The sequence below is a fragment of the Dreissena polymorpha genome, chromosome 11, assembly GCF_020536995.1.
Source record: "Dreissena polymorpha isolate Duluth1 chromosome 11, UMN_Dpol_1.0, whole genome shotgun sequence".
NCBI classification, from domain to species: Eukaryota; Metazoa; Mollusca; class Bivalvia; order Myida; family Dreissenidae; genus Dreissena; species Dreissena polymorpha.
This window is the reverse complement of record NC_068365.1, coordinates 52540661-52558767: the sequence shown is the minus strand read 5'-3', so window position 1 is coordinate 52558767 and position 18107 is coordinate 52540661. Positions and strand designations below refer to the sequence as shown.

The 18107-nt window shown below is 35.4% G+C and overlaps 2 protein-coding genes across 6 annotated transcripts in view; both read left to right on the top strand.

Annotated features, from left to right (window-relative positions):
• Positions 1–17168, top strand: part of LOC127849843 (uncharacterized) — a 189122-nt gene extending 171954 nt beyond the window's left edge. Inside the window, exons 8-15 of the mRNA XM_052382595.1 lie at positions 7354–7590; positions 10260–10525; positions 11707–11890; positions 12734–12879; positions 13583–13832; positions 14264–14461; positions 15099–15320; positions 16224–17168. Coding sequence (XP_052238555.1) covers positions 7354–7590; positions 10260–10525; positions 11707–11890; positions 12734–12879; positions 13583–13832; positions 14264–14461; positions 15099–15320; positions 16224–16297 — 1577 coding nt within the window. The 3' untranslated portion in view covers positions 16298–17168. The remainder of the gene's footprint in view (positions 1–7353; positions 7591–10259; positions 10526–11706; positions 11891–12733; positions 12880–13582; positions 13833–14263; positions 14462–15098; positions 15321–16223) is intronic.
• The window catches only part of LOC127851134 (uncharacterized), a 40315-nt gene that overhangs the window by 7048 nt on the left and 15160 nt on the right, over positions 1–18107 (top strand). The gene's annotated exons all lie outside the window — the stretch shown is intronic.

Genomic DNA, 18107 nt, shown 5'->3' with positions numbered 1-18107 from the left:
TACATCGCGAAACGTAATGCATACAGTTTTACTTTTGGTTGGTGGTTTGGAACTGTAATTTCATCTTTAAAATGGATAATAGGGGATTAAATAATAATGAAAAAGTAAATATTGGGATAATAGGTCAAAATGAACAGAAATGAGGTTAATAGTGCTCTTAATATCAAAGTTTCGGTAAAAAGTTTGGCGCTAGTCAAACGCGCATCGTTTACAGCCTCATAACGATAGACTGATAACCTTTGGTGAGAAAGTAGTAATCCACGGCCAGATGGCGACCTTTAGCCACGAGGCCTATCACTGGATCAGCAGACGATTTATTTCATAAATCAATCTCTGGGTTAATGGTCGCCATCTTTCGAACTACTTTAAAAAGTACAACAACAACAATAACAGTAGAAGACAAGTTTAATTGCGAAAGTTGAAAAATTGAGTACATGTGTCACGGTTGTTGAGTGAAATAGTGTTATTTCAACTGTGTATGAAGCATGTGAACTGGTAGTGGAATAACCGATTGTTGGTGGAAATGGAATTTAGAAATATATCTAATAATTCATCATCGTGTAGAATTATCATCAGCATCATTTCTGTGGAACATAGCACACTATTCAAATACAAGTGTTTCATAGATATGGTGCTTTTGACATAGTTCACTAACCATCAAGACTGAAATGATTCATGCACACAGGTAAAGTAAATAATTGAATTTGTGCAGAATGTTTATTTTTTACAAATTTATTATTTAATTTGACCAATTTATTTTAGATTGATTGCACTGAAACTCAAAGTCTAAAGCTTAGTAAGACACTTAAGCCAGTTTTCTGAGAAGAAAAAATACTTGTTCAGAGTATAGCAGGCTCATGCGGCCTCTGGTTTATTTATTTGGCCTCGGCCTTTAACCTGGGTCGCTTTGATTTCAGGTGTTTAGCCCCCATATAAACAAGGCTCTTGACCCTATATGTAGTTATTCATATTGTTTAAAGATTTTGAGAACCCTCACTCGGTGCCAGTGGGGATAAAACAGGGACCTTCTTATAGCTAGATGAATGCATCAAATATGCCAGCAACACTTTATAATCAATAACTTTATAATGATGATTCTGTTCTTTTAACTACATTACTAATTTACCAAAACAATGTGAAACACATTTTTATGCCCCCAAAGGAGGGCATATAGTGATCGCACTGTCCGTCTGTCTATCCGTCACACTTTGCATTTAGGTTTCGAAAAAATGCTCATAACTTCTATGTCGCTTCAGATGTAACATTCATATTTGGTATGCATGTGTATATGGACAAGGCCTTCCCATACACACACAAATTTTGACCCCTTTGACCTTGAACTTAGGGTCGGCGTTTAGGTTTTGAAAAATGCTCATAACTTCTATTAAAGCGTTTATCGGGGGCATATGTCATCCTACGGAGACAGCTCTTGTTTTTGCTACTGTCCTCTGCACAAACCATGATATATCTGCATATATGCATCCAACCAAATCAGTAAAACTATTTTTCACTTAATTACAGTAAACTTATTGCATGTTAACTTTTCAACAATATATATATACATGTATATATAATTATATAAACAGATCTTGAAAAAAAACACACATCAAACTTCAAATTGTTTTAGTAAATTATAGGCTTTAATTGGTATTGTGACATTGACACCACTCATGCATGCGACTATACAATTATACAACTATGGAACACATATTTATGAGAAATTCCAATACATCAACATATCGTCTCAGATTTAAGGCAGATAATCTAGTGCTTTTTGCTGCCATTTTTACTATTACACATTTTTCATTTATGTTATGATGCATTGATCTTGTTTCTAAATTAACCAAGCAATCATGTTAAACTTTTGAAGAAAGATGTTGTCTGATAAATATAGAAAATATAATCACTACAAAGTGAACAAAATTCAGTTGAATACTGTGACCAACAAAGATTTGCAAAGAGCAATTCAGATCATGATTAAATTAAATACAAGTAAAATGAAAGTCTGCCTATTGGATCCCAGTTAAGACTTATTTGTCAAATCTGCACATTAATTTTCCCTTAGCCATGTAGAATTGGGGACTAAATACCATCAAGTCATGTAAAAAGGAGCAGGGTATAGCACGCTGCTATTGATCTCTTGAGCTTTCACAGATTTTACGGGTAATTTTCATACAACAAATGATATTATGTAGTGTAATGATAAAGCATTATGAGCACAAATTATATCTCTTACTAGTGGTGCAAAAATCATTTAAGTGTCACATTTCAAAAGAAAATTATATAAAAATATTATTAATTGTTAAAACGTTATAAAAGGTTATTTCAATTCACTAAAGCATTTAATTACAAAAACAAGTGCATTTTATGTCCATTACAATACATGTACAGTATTGGCATTGTATTATCTGCATTTGATGTGCCTTTAATTACACTTAAAAATGCAGACAAGACACACTTCTAACAGAAAAAATGTATTTTTTTCTGTATTTTTCCAGCATTAATACTCTTCAAGTGTATTTTTTATAATCCCCAAATACACTTTACCAGGAAAAGGTATGTTAAATGCATTTTAGTTTGTTTAAGAATATTTTCAAATGCATTAAGACACTCTTTCTTTTGCAAAAAATGTTGAACAAAAACTTGAAAATATTTATATACTAAAGCGTAGTAATAATAATTAAAGTTTGTATGAGCATCAAAAACAGTGTCAAATTCATACCAGTGCCTATTTAGTAGCAGTAGGCCTTATATGGTCTACTTGTGGTAGAAGTAATGCATTTTGTATAATACAACATACATAAATAAAAAATATAGCTGCCCATACAGTTCATTACAATGTTCAATTAACTACACTATGCAAGTTGAAATATGACATCAAGCTTGGAATAATCTTTTCAATAATGAATAATATGCTGTTTTAATTTATAAGTGAAATAGACACTTGCATATAAAAACTGATATTAAATCAAACTAAATGTTTAATTGATTTTTTAGCTCCACTGGCCAAAGGTCCTGTGTCATCGTGCATCCATGCATAAACTTTCCTTTAAACATCTCTTAAACTACTGGTCCAATTCTGATGAAATTTCTTAGGAATGTTCCTGGGGTGTACCTCTTTCAAATTTGTTCAAATTATGCCCCTGGGGTCAAATTTGACTCTGCCCTGGGGGTCACAAAATTGAAAATTTGCTTAAATAGGCCTATTTTGTGAAAACTTTCAAAATCTCCCGTCCATAACCATTGGGCCTAGGGCTATCAAATTTGGTATGTACAGACATCTAATAGTCCTCTACAAAATTTGTTCAAATTATACCCCTGGGGTCAAATTTGACCCTGCCCCGGGGGTCACAAAATTGAACATATGCTTATATAGGGTATATTTGTGAAAACTTTACAAATCTTCTCGTCCATAACCATTGGGTCTAGGGTACCAAATTTGTATGTAGTGGCATCTTATAGTCCTCTACCAAGTTTGTTCAAATTATGCCCCTGGAGTCAAGTTTGACCCTGCCCGAGGGTCACAAAATTGAACATATGCTTATATAAGGCCTATTTTGTGAAAACTTCAAAAAATTCTTGTCCATAACAATCCGGCCTAGGGCTATCAAATTTGGTATATAGTGACATCTAATAGTCCTCTACCAAATTTGTTCAAATTTAATCCCTATGGTCAAATTTGACCCTGCCCCAGGGGTCACAAAATTGAACATATGCTTATATAATGCCTATTTTGTGATAACTTAAAAAAAATCTTGTCCATAACCATTAGGCCTAGGGCTACACCATTTCGTATGTAGTGACATTGTATAGTCCTCTACTTAGTTTGTTCAAATTATGCCCCAGGGGTCAAATTTGACCCTGCCCCGGGGGCCACAAAATCAATTATATGCTTATTTAGTGCCTATTTTGTGAAAATTTTAAAAACTCTTGTCCTTAACCATAAGGCATAGGGCTACCAAATTTGGTATGTAGTGACATGTTATAGTTCTCTACCAAGTTTGTTCAAATTATGCCCCTTGGGTCAAATTTGACCCTGCCCGGGTCACAAACTGAACATACGCTTATATGGGGCCTATTTTGTGAAAACTTTAAAAATCTTGTTGTCCATAACCATTTGGCCTAGGGCTTACCAAATTTGGTATGTAGTGACATCTAATAAACCTCTACCAAATTTGTTCAAATAATGCCCTCTGGGGTCAACTTGTGACCCTTGCCCCGGGGGTCACAAAATTGAATAAACGCTTTTTAAAGCGCCTATTTTGTTGAAATATTTAAAAATCTTCTTGTCGATAACCATTTGGGACTATGGCTTCCAAATTTGGTATGCAGAGTAACATCTTATAGTCCTCTACCAAGTTTGTTCAAATTATGCCCTTTGGGTCAAATTTGATCCTGACCTGCATTGTCACAAAATTGAACATTAAATACGCCTTATATCTTGCTTATTTTGTGAAAACTTTACAAATATTCTTGTCCTAACTCTAGGACCTAGGGCTACCACATTTTGTAGTAGTGAGATATAGTAGTCCTCTACAAAGTTTGCTCAAATTATTGCCCCCTGGGGTTAAATTTGACCCAGCCTAGAAGGTCACAAAAGTGTACATGGCTTAAATAGGGGCCCTATATTTAAGTATTTTCACATGCAGAGAAATTTGTTTCAGCCTTTGTTCAGCAGTGGAGCGATACAGGGCCATCATGGCTTTCTTGTTTAAATACTCAAAAATGAAACCGTGTTCATGCTTGCATGAACACAGTTTATAAATGCTGTCAGAATTATAAATATGCAATTACTATAATACAAATGCCAGGGAAAAGTGCTTTTTTTTACTAAAAAATTCGAATGAATATTACAATAATACATTTTGAATACTTGAGTATGTAATTAACAGTTTGTCTGAGAAAATCACTAAATTTTATATATTTATTCAAATTCACATAAATCATATTTCAAAAACACATAATACTTCAAATCCTTTCACACAATACTGAAAAAAAATGCACAGTTTCTGATTGTTTTTGATTCTTTATTAATTTATACATGTACCATTTTTTAATCTTGATGCATCCTCACTTGTAAAAAGCACATCTTAATCTGTTTTAACAATTATAATATAAAGATTAAGGCTGACTCAGTAAAATAATAATCCATGATTTCTGCGGGTACTTGCAGGCAAACTAGGAATACTGCTGTGATATTATCTATCTATCTAATGGGATATTAATTTGGCTTCAATAGAAAAAAATCAAAGCATACACATGTATAAAATGTGTATGTATATATTAGTTAAACTTAAATTGATTGACAATCGATAAAAAGATATTATAATATATGTATATATATATATATATATATAGATATATATATATATATATATATATATATATATATATCCTTGTAAAACTAAAAATTAAATATGTATGTTTCTATTACATCATTTAGGACTTTTATTTTCAGACAAAGTAGAGTGAAGCTTAAAACAGTATCCAATTGTAACAGTCAATTTTGGGTAAATCAACCTTATAATTATTTTCTGTGTTGGCCAATGTCATAATTGGTATAAAATGTATATTGAACTGGAAGTTTTCTTTATTTTAAATGATAACATTTGCTTGGTCAGCCATAGTTGTCACAATCAAGTGGTCTTTTTACACTGTAGTTTTCTCACTGACTATGGGTTTGTTCTGAGAATGAGCCACACAAAGAATCTTTGGGGAGATGAGTTGTCAATTTTATGTTTATCAGTCTTTCATAATCCAGTATACCTGTAAAAAGGGAATTTGTAACTAATAATCACACAATATACACAATTAAAATTGTATGCATTTAGATTTATTTAGTACTGCACATAATCATTTTCCAAAAATATGTAGCAACATTACATTATATAATGCTGCAATACTAAGTAATTTACTAATTAAAGGTCGCTGATGTGTAATGGATGTGGTGTCCACCTAATGATCTGGAGGTCACTGGTTTGATCCCCAGTGTGGGAGCATTCTTAAGAAATCTCCAAGAGACACCCAAGTACTGGTTCTAGGCCCAGGAAACAAACTCAAGAGCATTTCACATACATGTACGTAGTTAGTACTTTAAATTTAATCGAACTAAAAATGGGTTAAAACTAACAACTGAAACCCTTATTAATACATTTTATTTTGAATCAAGCAAATGTGCAAATTCATTAAAATAATGAGTAAAATTTAAAAATTCTACTTTAAAGTAATCATGATAATTTAGATCATTTTCAGAATATTTAATGATGATAATGATACAATTATATATTCCCTAAATGATAAAAATAAAAACATGTAATGTTAATTTATGAAAAAAAAACGTTTTAATTTTATCAATATCATGGTAATAACAACTAGATACAGGCAATTAGATCAGAAACGTGCATTACGGTAAGTATATTAATGAACAACCCAGACATTTGTAGTGATTTATGGTCACTATTTTATTAACGTTCTATACATGACCTGTCATAAAAGGTATTTTTTAGCCAGTACTACAATCGGCAATGATAGTCTGTATTGCATATATATTCCAACGTCTATTATCGATTCGCTTCCTCAAACTGAACAAATATTTAATGTTTACATCGCGAAACGTAATGCATCCAGTTTCACTTTCGATTTGGTTGGTTTTGTAAACACTGTAATTTAATCTTAAAAATTGGATGATAGGGTGATTAAATAATAATGGAAAAGTAAATCGCTTGGATAATAGGTCAAATGCAACACAAATGAACGTTAATAGTGCTATTAATATCAAAGCTTCGGTAAAAAGTTTGGCGCTAGTTCAACGCGCATCGTATACAGCCTCATAACAATAGACTGACAACCTTTTGGGTAGTAAAGTAGTAATACAAGGCAATATGGCGACCGTTAGCCACGAGGCCTATCTTACGGAGGAATCCGAGATAGCCGATGTATCACGATTGGAGGCCTATCTTACGGAGGAATCCGAGATAGCCGATGTATCACGATTGATTTTCGAGTATGCTTTGTGTTCCAAATTTTAACTTTGACAACACTAACTACACATATGACTCACCATTATTATATCTAAGTGAGCTATTGTTAAATTGCATACTTTATATTGGCCCAATTTCAAGACCTATGATTCTGTTCCTCAACTCGTATCATAGTGTATCATTCGATAGCTGGCCAATAAAGTATTATAGATAACTACTGTCAACAAACAAATAGATAAAATGTTAGTAGGCTAAATAAGGTACCTGTGAGCTCATGACATTCCGTAATCGCTATAAATTGCTATCAATATATCCGTCATATGTTTTATGACTTTACACACATTGAATTGTGCCATTTTCCCGTCCTATCAAGATGTCAAGAGCCTGGGTGTTGGTAGAGATGTCAAGAGCCTGGGTGTTGGTAGAGATGTTAAGAGCCTGGGTTTTGGTAGAGATGTCAAGAGCCTGGGTGTTGGTAGAGATGTCAAGAGCCTGGGTGTTGGTAGAGATGTCAAGAGCCTGGGTGTTGGTAGAGATGTCAAGAGCCTGGTTGTTGGTAGAGATGTCAAGAGCCTGGGTGTTGGTAGAGATGTCAAGAGCCTGGGTGTTGGTAGCTCTGACCCTTATACTGATTTTAAGGGATCTTTTCACGTTTTGGTAAATTGACCAAAATTGAAAAATGTGTTTCAGATTCGCAAATTTTCGGTTTAGTTATGATATTTGTGGGAAAACAGTAATACTGAACATTTAGTATGGTCTAATATAACCAGTATATGCATCTTTTGACGATAATTATAAAGCGTTGCAACGCGAAACGATTGAATAATTGGAGAGTTCTGTTGTTGTCTTTTAAATTTGTGAAACTACGAAGATTGCTTATATAACGTATAAAATACGCATCATATGTACGCTTGGCAGAATAGCTCAGTTGGCTTATGCGTTTTTACTTCATGATTCCGGGGGTTACTGGTTCGAGACCTGCTGCGGGCTACTTTTTTTTCCTTTTTTAAATTTTATTTTGGATTTTTTACTGGAGCTTTTAAAATTTAATGTTTACATTTATCATTATAAAGCATTTAATGACAAACTTCAAAACATGCCAAAATCTGTGAAAAGGCCCCTTTAAAGACAAGACTAATGAGCATTGCGCACATATAACATAAGAAAATCAAACTCACATTGCTACATAAAATTGATTCTCTTAGTAAACAACAGTATATATGTATGACTTAATTTTAGAATGTTTGCAAATGAATAACCGGTGAATCAATTATTTTGTTTTGTCAAAATATACATGTAAACGATGTTTATGGATATATTATCACTGATATTTTACGTTATTTTATAAAGTCAATAGTGCGTCATTTCGTTTTATCTAGACTTTGCGCCTGTTCCACAAAAATGACATTTCCTTACATTTAATTGGATTCTACATGCGCGCATTTCGAAGTTTATGAGGTCCCACTGCGCCTGAGGCTGCATTATGTAAGAACCCGGGGCGTGTTCCAGCACTCCTACCTAATAAAGTCGGTATATCTGAATTATTGCTACCGTCTACATTTTCCAGCTATTTTATGTTTTACTGAAACGCATTTAAGGTTTGCGCGGTCTTTCGCTGTGATGGAATTTGGAGTAGCTGCAGAAAACCCTACGTGCCCTGTGTGTTGAACATGGATCACCAAGATGTCAAGCGCTAATCTGACCGCATGATTCAAACTGCCATTGTGTTAGGATTTTACACTACTTCATTAAACAGAAAGTAAACGCCCAATATTTAAATATGTTTTGTGAATACAAATCATCACGTCAAATGATTTAGTTAGTATTAGGTTTTCTTACAGCATTTATTTAAAATAAAATGTATCGGATGATACCGTACATCAAATGGATTGTTAATGAGATTTTAAATTCCCTCTGTTTACACATCGTTATCTAAATCGAAACTAGGTTGCATTGCAAAATAAAGCGACAGTCACGCGGGTATCTCAAGTTCATGTGACTGTGAGTGTATGAATCAATAGAGTATATCCGTCTGCGAAAAGATATTTGTTATAAAGTAAGCGTTTTAGCATTAAGTTTAATAGTTGCTGTTTTGATATGTGGGCAAGGACATTGAGTGAATTTTGCTCGAGGATAAATAATATTGGTAAAAACGTTTTGGACTTACCAATATAGGTATATATATGTGTAAGATACTGTTACGTCGATACTGTCTGATACTGATCCAGCTTTAAATTGCAAACAACAACAACAACTACTACTACTACTACTACTACTACTACTACGACTACGACTACTACGACTACTACGACGACGACGACGCTACGACTACTACTACTACGACGACTACGACTACGACTACTACTACGACGACTACTACGACTACGACGACGACGACTACTACGACGACTACGACTACGACTACGACTACGACTACGACGACGACGACTACAACGACTACGAGGACGAGGACGACGACGACGACGACAACGACTACGACTACTACTACGACGACTACTACTACTACTACTACGACTAGACGACTACAACTACTACTACTACTACTACTACTACGACTACTACGACGACGACTACGACTACTACTACTACTACTACTACTACTACTACAAGACTACGACTAACTACTACGACTACTACTACTACTACTACTACTACTACTACTACTACTACTTACTACTACTACTACTACTACTACCACTACTACTACTACTACTACTACTACTACTACTACTACTACTACTACTACTACTACTACGACTACTACTACTACCTACTTCCTACTTACTATTACTTAAGTAAATTTACTGCGTAAAAGTGCCTGTCTGGTGTTGATTTACGCGAAACACGCATTTGTTCTTTTATTAATTGTGATTGTCTTAACAATTATCGATCAATCTTTTTTTAAATGTTGGATTAGTAGTTTCTGTAGTTAAGCTTAAAGCGATATGTTTAGAACACAACTGATGTTGATGCTTTCGAACTGCGTGTGAGTACAGTGTTTGCAAAACATATTTTAGCTTCACTGCTATAAAAAGAGACATCACTAATAATTCAGCTTTCATGGCACGGTTAAAAATTAACTATTTAAATCCTGATAAATAATATTGATCGTACGTCAAACAAACTGAACGTAACAAATGGTCATGTTAATTTATGGCGAATAAGCAGGGTCGAGACATACTTTAAAATAATTTGATTTACTTTTTATTCGCCGATTTATAGCAATTTTTGCGATAACTTAATGCTTTTTATTTGTAGACGTAACTAAAATAGAAAGTCCAACGCTCGTCATGTCTAAAGAGCACGAGGCATTTCAGCAAAGAACACAGGATGGCGGGATACCAGTATATAATACGGCAATGCCGGGGACCTGTGTAATGCCAGGACCGGTCTTAAACCCGATGTACCATGGAGGGCCCGGTACATCCCAGGGTTCCAATTGTCACCGGAAGAAGTCATACCTGGAGGCATACATGTTGTGGCTGCTGCTTGGTCTGTTAGGCGCGCACCATTTCTACTTGAGAGTAAGTATTTATTCTCAGCCACATTACTCTTGTGGGGATTGGTCAGGATATTGTTTCCAAGACAACTATTCTTCTACCTCTTTTTCAGGTAGCATGCACGTCTGTCACTGCAATAAGTATGTACACTTAATATGATTACCCTGCTTTACATGGGAAAGTAAGAGAAGGTTTTATGGGCCGTACTGAAATACTGTTCGAAACATTGAAAAAAACATTGAATAAACTTGTTATTAAGTTTCCAAACTGTTTGCTCCCTATTTACTTTGAGTCCACAGTCCACAAATTCCTGTAAAAGCTTTGAAGACATCGTTTCTTATGGACACATAACCGACAAAAATACTCAATCGGAACGCAAATCGAATAAGTTCTATGCAAAATAAAGCCAGTAGGTTCTTTGGAGTAAATCGAATATATACGAGTAAATTACGTCTTAACTCTTTCAGTGCTGGAACCGAATTTTGAAGGCCTTTGCAAACAGTTTGGATCCAGATGAGACGCCACAGAACGTGGCGTCTCATCAGGATATAAACTGTTTGCTATTCTGAGAGTACTTTTTGAAAAAAAAATCAAAGAAAATGCTAATTTTAGAAATTCAGCAGACGAAATTTGAGCAGACGACATATTTCCCAGCATGCAAAGGGTAAACAAGCGTAAGATATCCACCTCTTTAATTCGCGCCAAATATTCAATTAAATAAACGCAATTTCAACGTTTCATAAGACCTGATGCCTTTTTTTTGAATGCACAGTTATTGTCGGTGAATATACGCTTCAATAAAAACGTATACAAGTAATTAATATTTGTTTTCGTGATTTTGTTCAGAACCAAACAAATGAAATGTGCACTGAAATATTAAGACATAACCAAACATACTTGCGTGGTTAAGTGATACAATACGATGAAAGTATCGTATTCTTTTTACAGAATCGATATCAATAATACGACATCGTAATTTTTAATATTAAAAGTAAATCACAAGAGTACGTATGATTGTGTATAATTGCCCTTTCAATTCAATTGAAAGTACGTTTTGTATGTATAGCCTTCCAATATCGTTGAACAATATTCAACTAAAGGTAATCGTAGTGTTCATTAAACACGTCCACACATTTCAATAATTCAACCAACTGGACTATTCTTATATACTAGCGTTGTTCAGACCTTAACAACTTATACTTCAGCGACCAGGCTTTGGAGTCTTGTACTTCTTTACATTCGGATTGGGCGGCTGTGGTTGGCTGTTCGATATGTTCCGTCTTCCGTACCTGGTCAACAAGACCAACAAAGAGCTGCAAGAAAACATCCCTAGAAACGAGAAGAACATAAGTGACGCATACACGCTTTGGTTCCCTTTCGGTCTACTCGGTAAGTACGCCATTAAGCGAGAAGAAAATATTTGTCGCATGTAAGCTCTGGTCCCATTTGGTCTGCTTGGTAAGTGATATGTATGTATAGAGACTGAGTATTAATGACGACTTAACACTCTGGTTCTCGTTCGGGTCTATTGGGTAAGTACGCGTATTTAAGGTGAGGCTTTTTGTTTTTGTAACCAAGTTTAATTTGTTATAAGATGGTTATTTGTGTTAAAATGTGTGTGGAAATAAGCAATCCATATATAGATCTTGTACACGTATTTCAAAAATAAACTTGTTCATGCAAAATTGACAGAAAAATGAGACGTTAAATGTCAAATTGCATTTGAAGACACAGAAATAAAGTACCCTTTTTACATGTAACATATTTTTACCCCGAATTTGTCTTCTTGGTATATTTATATCCATATTTCTGTTTGACATCTTTGGAAGTAACATATCGGTATTTGTTGAGGACATCAACATAAAAGGAGCCAAGTTCAGTAATATATACGACATTCATTGAATATTGATGAACACGCTGTTGCCATTACGTAACAATCATCAATTTGTATGTCATTTAATCGACCGATGATTTGGAAGTCTAGTAATGTTAATTACATATTCAAACACGTCTATAAACATACTTAAGGTTATTACAACTTTCCAATTCGATTATCATTCGACCAAATGTCAAATTAGAACTTAAGATTGTTGGGCGATGATATATCAATAGTTATCTGTTTAAACAGTTTCCACTTTTTGTTAATTAACTTGGACTTATATTTATGTTTTATCTCTAGATTAAGTATATATAATGCGCCAAAGCAGTACGATGTGTTCACATGCAATACAGGTTTTCATCACTTCTACCTGAACAAGCCTGGTTTCGGTGTCCTGTACCTGTTCACGTTCGGGCTGTTCGGCATAGGTTGGCTGGTGGACCTCTTCCTTATCCCGTACCACGTGCGCAAGGCCAACGACGCAAGTCCCACTAATAAGGTTTGTTGCAGAGAACCTTTTGACCCATTTGTGCCTAATGGACTCTCCAATCCTTCTAAATTGAATCAATTTATTTCCAAGATTAGGGATGTCTAGTATATATTTATTTCTATATTAAGAATATTTCTTACAGAAATTCCTTTAAGCAAACAACGCAGACACAGATGAGACGCCGCATCAGCGGCGTCTCATCTGTGTTTACGCTGTTTGCCAAGGCTTTTTTTTCTAGACGCTAGGCATACATGGGTTAACGCGTGTGAGTTTGTGATATTGTGTGTTTAATTGTGTCGTTCACCATTATGATGATCAATTTAAGACATTGAAAACTACGAAGCATCTACAGTGATCGTGTTGTTCATATTGTTGTTTATTGTGCACACATTCAAGTGTATACATGCTGTGATGGTGAAATGCTCTGAAACTATTAAAAACGTCAAGGTAAAGCGATCTCTTCCTCTTCCTGTTTATTGAACAAAAGGCTGAATTATGAAACTTGTGTGAACATTTGTCAAAACGTTTGAGCACTTAAGATTGAAATTTAAATCTCGACATATTAACGTAATGTTTTCCAGTGAAATCAGTTAATACGATGAATTTACTGATTTTACCGTCTTTACATAGTAATGTATCGTGAAAAATTCACAGAACACAATAGGCGTAGCATCCATATTTATAACTTATTATCTACCTATGGCTTAAATAGGAGAAACAGGTCGGGACGGCCTACGCGCTTGGAGTATCGCCCATAGGCCTTCTGGGCGCGCACCAGTTCTACTTGAACCGTCCCGAGTACGGGCTGCTCTACTTCTTCACGTTCGGCAACTTTGGTATCGGCTGGATTGTAGACTGGTTCCGACTTCCGGTTCTCGTAAAGCGCGCTAACAAGCACATGGCGCTTGGAAATGACGGCACCCGATACCTAGACGACGCGTATATCCTGTGGTTTCCACTCGGTAGGTACATGTTTGTGAATTGGGTGCTTGTATTTGTTGTTATCGTTTGCTTCATTTACCGCAAGCAGATTCATGATAGGGCTCAGATTACAACTACAGTAAAACACACCCGAAATACCCCCCACCGTAACATTTCATGTCAAAATGTGTATTTCTGGAACAGTCACATCAAACAAGGTCAGCTAATTGCCAAAGCGGTGGCATGGTATACCGAACTTGCTAATTACACCGAAATATTTATTAAACAAATTCTATTTCGTGGAATGACGATGATGATGATGTGATGATGATGATGATGATGATGATGATGATGATGATGGTGATGATGATGATGATGATGATGTGATGGTGTTGATGATAATGAAGATGTAGGCGCTCTCGTATTTTAACCATACTGTGTGCTTGTACTGTCTTATCGTCCATATCCACAGGCATTCTGGGCGCTCACCACTTCTATCTGAACAGGCCGCTATGGGGCATTCTGTACTTCTTCACATTCGGATTGTTCGGGATCGGCTGGCTGGTGGACGGCTGTAGGATGCCCTGTCTGGTAAAGGATACAAACAAGCTGAAGGAAGAGAGACGCCGTCTCCCTACGCAGGCTAACGGTTTCGGCTACGGCTACCAAGGTAATCGTCGGGTACATGTAAACGTTCATAGAACTATTAGCATTAAGTTTTGTAGCGGTTTAAGGAATATTCTGGGAACACAATATGTTCGAAAATTGTTCCAATAGTCAAATATGACTAGCTCTTTAAGTATGTGATATATATATATTATTAAATTCAGTATTTTCAATGTTAACACTTAGTTTATTTTGGTCATGTAGTCTTGCATTTTTTCTGGTAGATGCTATGGGTTATATATATTTAATCGTTATTGATACTGCATTCACCTTTTGTGCTCGAGCATGTGTGTCTGCATGAGTATATATTTCTAATAAAATAAAATAAATATTTTATGTCTTGAAATACAAATGGTTTGATATCTATTAGAACTTTGAAACATGTTCGAAGGTTTACGCAGTACAATGTAGATAAATTGCGTGATTTTTGTACATGACCCAAACACCTTTAAGCTTTTTGTCATAAGGATAAAAATGTAAACACCAAAGTGTACACTAAAACATATTGTGTGATTATTCAACGCATGACAGGGGCTTCTACTCAGTTCAGGACGACGGAACGAGCAAAACATTGTATGCAGGTGTCGATGTTTTCGTGAAATCGTTGCGTCAATATCCACACAATTTTGTGCATATTTAAGGTGCAATAATCTCCACGACGGGCATGACAACGGGCGCGGTAGGATATGGAGCTCCCGTTATCTACCCGACACTTCCGGTTGCGCCTTACCCGCAACAGCAGCTGTATCCTACGCAGCACGCTTATCAACCGGCTGGTCCATACGGCCCACATACAATCGGCCAAAATGGACCGCAACAAAACGGCTACCAGCAACCTCCTGCGTATGCGGCCACCAATAACGGTACGGTTATTGCGTACACTAGTTTTATGAAGGTTTTCTGGTGTATAGAGGGTTTAAAAGAGCAAACACATTGACGGGCATCGATTTTTATACCTCTTTTAAAAAATGAAACGTAGTACGGGAAAACCTGCGTAAAGGTCTAGGCGATGACGTTAATTTGATAACGGTGATAATTTGTGGTAAAATGTGGTAAATAATATCTCAATGAAGTTTTTAACGATCAAGACAGGCTAAAGCAATCCTGCATTATAAACCTTACATTATAAAAAGACGACCATATTAATATCCCCGATGTCGTTCAAACATAGTTTTATTTGAATCAGTATAAAACTTTATGACAATGTTTAGTGTCATTTCTTCTCGGCAAAGTTAGATCAACAGCCGTATTGCATGAAGCATCTAGAATTATGAATCTTAAAAAACGCGTCCTGGCCCACATTTTGACTACAAAGTAATACGACCTTAACAGATAAATTTTTCAGACATTAAAGTGTGCATTTTTTTAATTCATGATGGTATGGGTTTTAAGGTACACTATTTAGCCCAAACATTCCAGAAACAATCACGGAATTTATCTTACCTAATACAAATAGTTAGCGCGGATGTTTTATTATCTTTTTGAACGAAGCTTATTAAATAAGGATAAGTTACTACTAAGTGCCTCTTAGGGATTGACACAATGGTCTCCCTTGATATGGTTTGCCCTGCTCCTATTTGTCGTGTTACAATTGGTATGACGGTGGCACGCGCTTTAAACGATGGACATATCGTACCAAATATTATAATGTAAAATGTTATTCCTTCTCTTTGTAAACAATATATCTTTATCTATCGAACACAAATGTGACATCATTCGTTTGCAAAATAATTGCTTTTTTGTATGTTTTTTCTTTAACTTTGTAGCACCGTCATACATGGGACAACCACCGCCCTATGTCCCGTCTGTGGCGATTCCGGACAATAAACAGACGATGTGAGTTCGTATAAAATGCCTTTCGAGGAGACCGTTTGATCCGTGGTCCGACACCCGCAGTTGACCGCCATGTGTCGATTGAACGTTTATAAATATTTTTCGTTCCGGTTTGCAAAACTTTGTTTTAATTGACACGGCAATACAGCTATTCAACGGAATACATTTTACCGATTTTGTTTCTAAAATAATTTATCTTATGTGTTATATATTTGCCTCTTTTTTATAGACAGTGCTGTGATAACAGAACATGTAATGTTTACTTCTAAATATATGTACTAATGTTGAAAGCAACGAGGGGTCTTGATGATTTACACCGTGCGAGATTGTGCATAATACAGCGGAAAAATTGTAGACCGAATGATATCGGGGCGTGTTTTTAGACCGACGTTTGTACTTTAATTAATTTTCTCTGTTCTTATATAATGACGCACCCCTTCCGTTTCTAGGGATGTGAACACGCTCTTTTATTATAAATACACTGCAAGTTATGTATGCCAGCTTACCGGCATCATTGAAATGCACATTATTTATCTACATATCACAATTCTAAGACTTACTACACGAACACTGCATGAACTCTGCATGTATATTAAATAGTTGATATAAATGCATATCGGTAATTCATAAATTTTATAAATATGAAAGATTTTTGGAGATTAAATTGACAATTATATTTCGATTGGTTAATGATAATGAACCCGTTTGACTGATTTTACAGCAGGGTTTATATGCGGGCGTTAGAGCATTCAATATTGGCGACTAAGATGTGTTTTTCAATGATTTTTAGCAACCTTTTTTGGTACATTGGTTTGTGTTTTATCGTAAAAAATATATGTTGTTATATTTTGTGTGATGTCGATAATTTTGTATTTGGCCTTTCTGTTGTTGTTTTTTTTTCCTAAAAAAACTCATTTCTGATGAAACAGTGTTGACTTGATTTGTATATGTCACTTTGTATACTATCTTTGGTCGATCATAAGAGATAACAGTGTTCAAACTTTTCTCAGCAATCCTTTAACCCATTTATGCCTAGTGCACTCTCCCATCCTTCTCAATTGAATCAATTTATTTCCAAAATTAGGGATGTCTAGTATATTTATTTCTATATTTAGAATATTTCTAACAGAAATTCCTTAAAGTAAACAGCGCAGACCCTAATGAGACGCCGCATCATGCGGCGTCTCATCTGGGTCTACGCTGTTTGCCAAGGCCTTTTTTCTAGACGCTTGGCATAAATGGATTAAAATAAACCGCGTTCTGAGAAAATCGCGCTTAGTGCCAGTGCTTGAACAGTCATCCCAGATTATAGTGTGCATATTACCCACAGGCTAATCAGGGAGAACACTTTCCGATATGTCGCTGAAAGGAAGTGTCTTCTAATCAAAAACCAAGTTTCAAGAAGGTTTTTAGTTTCAGACAACGGAACAGCACGGGTTAATCTGGGAATGCACATGCATTAGGCTACTCGAGAATAATCGATATGGTTTTCTCGAAGCATTCTACGCGTCCACGAGCGTTATCTGTATTAATATTGAATCGTCTATTGACAACCAGTTAAGCAAGATTATGCCATCTTTTTTCTTATTTCATATTAAAGGTTGCCTTTATCTGAACAAACAATGTCTTCTCATAAGACAATAAATCAATATTTGGGATAGTATGCCCTAAGCCATTAACACTGGTTAAAGTGATTTATCTATATACTATGTATGATATACGAAAGACCTTGCCATAATAAAGACGAATAATACCACCGACGCCGCTTCTCGAAATGCATAGCTAGTTAAAACGAACAAGTGTTCACAGGTCACGGA